The sequence below is a fragment of the Pollicipes pollicipes genome, unplaced genomic scaffold, assembly GCF_011947565.3.
Source record: "Pollicipes pollicipes isolate AB1234 unplaced genomic scaffold, Ppol_2.1 Scaffold_7231;HRSCAF=8579_pilon_pilon_pilon, whole genome shotgun sequence".
NCBI classification, from domain to species: Eukaryota; Metazoa; Arthropoda; class Thecostraca; order Pollicipedomorpha; family Pollicipedidae; genus Pollicipes; species Pollicipes pollicipes.
In genome coordinates this window covers 19278948-19281440 of record NW_023597034.1, presented here as the reverse complement: position 1 = coordinate 19281440, position 2493 = coordinate 19278948, and the positions used below count along the sequence as shown (strand labels likewise).

The 2493-nt window shown below is 55.8% G+C and overlaps 1 protein-coding gene across 1 annotated transcript in view; it reads left to right on the top strand.

The window, feature by feature from the left end:
- Nucleotides 1–553: 553 nt before the first annotated feature.
- LOC119109808 (nipped-B-like protein B) overlaps nt 554–2493 on the top strand; it is a 23500-nt gene continuing 21560 nt past the window's right edge. The window contains exons 1-2 of the mRNA XM_037233561.1: nt 554–583; nt 1098–1174. Of these exons, the coding sequence (XP_037089456.1) occupies nt 554–583; nt 1098–1174 (107 nt within the window). The remainder of the gene's footprint in view (nt 584–1097; nt 1175–2493) is intronic.

Below are 2493 nucleotides of genomic sequence, written 5' to 3'. Positions count from 1 at the left end.
AGGGGTGGCAGTGACTTAAACGGCTCGTGTTTTTGCTCCTCGATGACGTGTGGGTGTGAGATGCATGCGTCATTTCAATAAGAAATCCCAAGCTCCAGCAGCAGGCACTCGAATGATTTGAGGCCACCTGGTATGGTAAGGACTGCCTAGAAACTCCGTAGCATGCTAACTTTGGAACAAAAATAACTGGCAAAGCTGGCTGCATCGCCCAAGTTTTCTCCGTGTCTGGTGTTATTGCATTCAGAACGTGAAGTTGAGCCATCGCCCGGCTTTAGTGGTCTTTTCCACGGCAATTCCTGAAACAGCCTGGAATATCGTGGTGACTTACTTCGTATATTCTGTTAGTTGCATTTTTATGGACTTAGAGAAAAGTCGCATTGAGTCGCATTGCCAGCTACACACAAAAGCTGCACACACTTAAACGTGGTTCGCGGATGATAATCCTTATGGGAGAAGCTGATAAGGTCAATGGACAAGATTGCCTCGTGGCAAGTGTGCCTGAGAGTATGAAAGTTCGTCCCAGAGCGGTCTCCAGGAAACATGCGTGGTGGACATGCTGGCGGGCGGCTCCATCCAAGAGCGGGTTAGGCTCGTTTGATGCGTGGTGGACATACTGGCGGGCGGCTTCATCCAAGAGCGGGTTAACCCTTTTTGATGTGTGGTGATCGCATGAGGATGCTCAAGTTCGTAATGCAGTGTGATTGAATCATTGATCGTGCATGTATAGTCCACATGGAAACAAGGCGCTTTTTGTCGCTTTGCTGTAGTGGCTCAAGTCAACTATACTTGCGGAAAAGCACCAACATACTGACGTTGAGGACACGTCGAGCGCGTTTTTCAACTACTCCATTTTCCCACAAAATATCCAAGCATGTTAGGGTATGAGTAATTTTTATAAGTACTCCTCACAATCCCCGCTCCCCAAGTGGGTGCTGAGAGGACCTTGGCGACCGTTGGACTATCAGCGCCACCCGTCGAGCTCATGACGGGTGCAGTTCCGCCGTCCTGCGGCCGGCCGTCTAAAGCGAGCCGGGGGGAGGGGGGGGGGGGGGGGCTCCGTGCTAGCCACCGCTGACGATCGCCGCCCCGTCCGGCAGTGTCGCTGGCGGAGGAATCAGTGCCAGGTCCAGCTGCCCCAACACCTCTGCCAGTGGAAGCCGGACGAGTGTACTCGGTGAGTGTCGCCGGCAGGGCCGTGCCAGGTATCAGCTGAACGGTCCCACCCAGCCGCTGCCAGAGGGCGCAGCTTTACTCGGTGAACTGTGGGGACCGACCGCGCCTCAGGCTGCTTCAGCTGGCATCGTACGTACATGCAGATGTGACAGGAAGCCATAGGTCATCAGGCGGCAAGCGGCATGTCCTTCACGACCGGCGGGGCCTCCAAACAGGCCCCGCCATCTCAATTCAAGCGGCATGTCCTTTACGACCGCCCTCCAAACGGGCCTCGCCGTCTCAATTCAAGCTGGTAGTAAGGGTATTAATGTGTGTGTAGGAACGCCTTCTGCAGCTTCGGGATATTAGGTATTTTGCGTATGGCAATATTTCTGCTATCCTGTCCACGGGAGGTGGAAAGAAATGATAATGTTTTATGTCTGTCTGCATGGCGTCTACTGGCTGTCGTGACCGTGGGCTTAACCCGTAGTGTCCGCTCTCTGTAATAGAGGATGTTGCTGCTAAGATAGGCTGACGAGTGACACATACATGGCGCCTGATCACCACATGGTGTGCCCAAACCGCCCACCCCATCCCGCCTGTGGTGCACTCATCCCGCCCATCCAATCCCACCTGTGGTGCACTCATCCCGCCCATCCCATTACACTTGTGATGCACTCATCCCGCTCATCGGATCCCGCGCGTGGTGTGCCCACCCCGCTCATCGCATCCCACCCGTGGTGTGCCCACCCCGCCCTTCCCATCGATCCAACCTGTGGTGCACCCATCCCGCCGCTCGCCCTTGGCGCCTTTGTGGCGTTTAATAGCCTTTGATGCTCGGTCACGTTTAATCGTCCACAGTTCTTTCACCATGTCTGATCGCCTGTGGGGCCTCCACCATGTCTGATCACCTGTTGTGTGTCCACCATGTTTGATCACCTGTAGTATGTCCACCATGTCTGCTCGTTTGTGGTTCCTCCACCATGCCTGATCGCCGCTGTGCGCCCACCACGTCCCCGGCGCCACCAGCTCACGAGACGGCCGCGCGGTGCTCGCCACATTGTCGATGGATTCGCTGACTCGCGCTGGGCCGACGGCTGTCGAAGCGGCGCCGGCTGCATTAGTAGTCCGCTCCTTCAGCCGCCACTGCCAACGATGATTGATGCAGTCTGGCTGCCGCTTAAAAGCACGGGCCCAGGGAGGAGCGGCTAATCAGCCCGCCTGCATTCTTATGCGACGGCGTTGCCCCTGCGGTGGATGCTCGTCGGCATACCGAGAGGTTGGATCCCGATATGCTGAGTGTCATAAATAATGGCGGATATATACGCATACACCTTACGA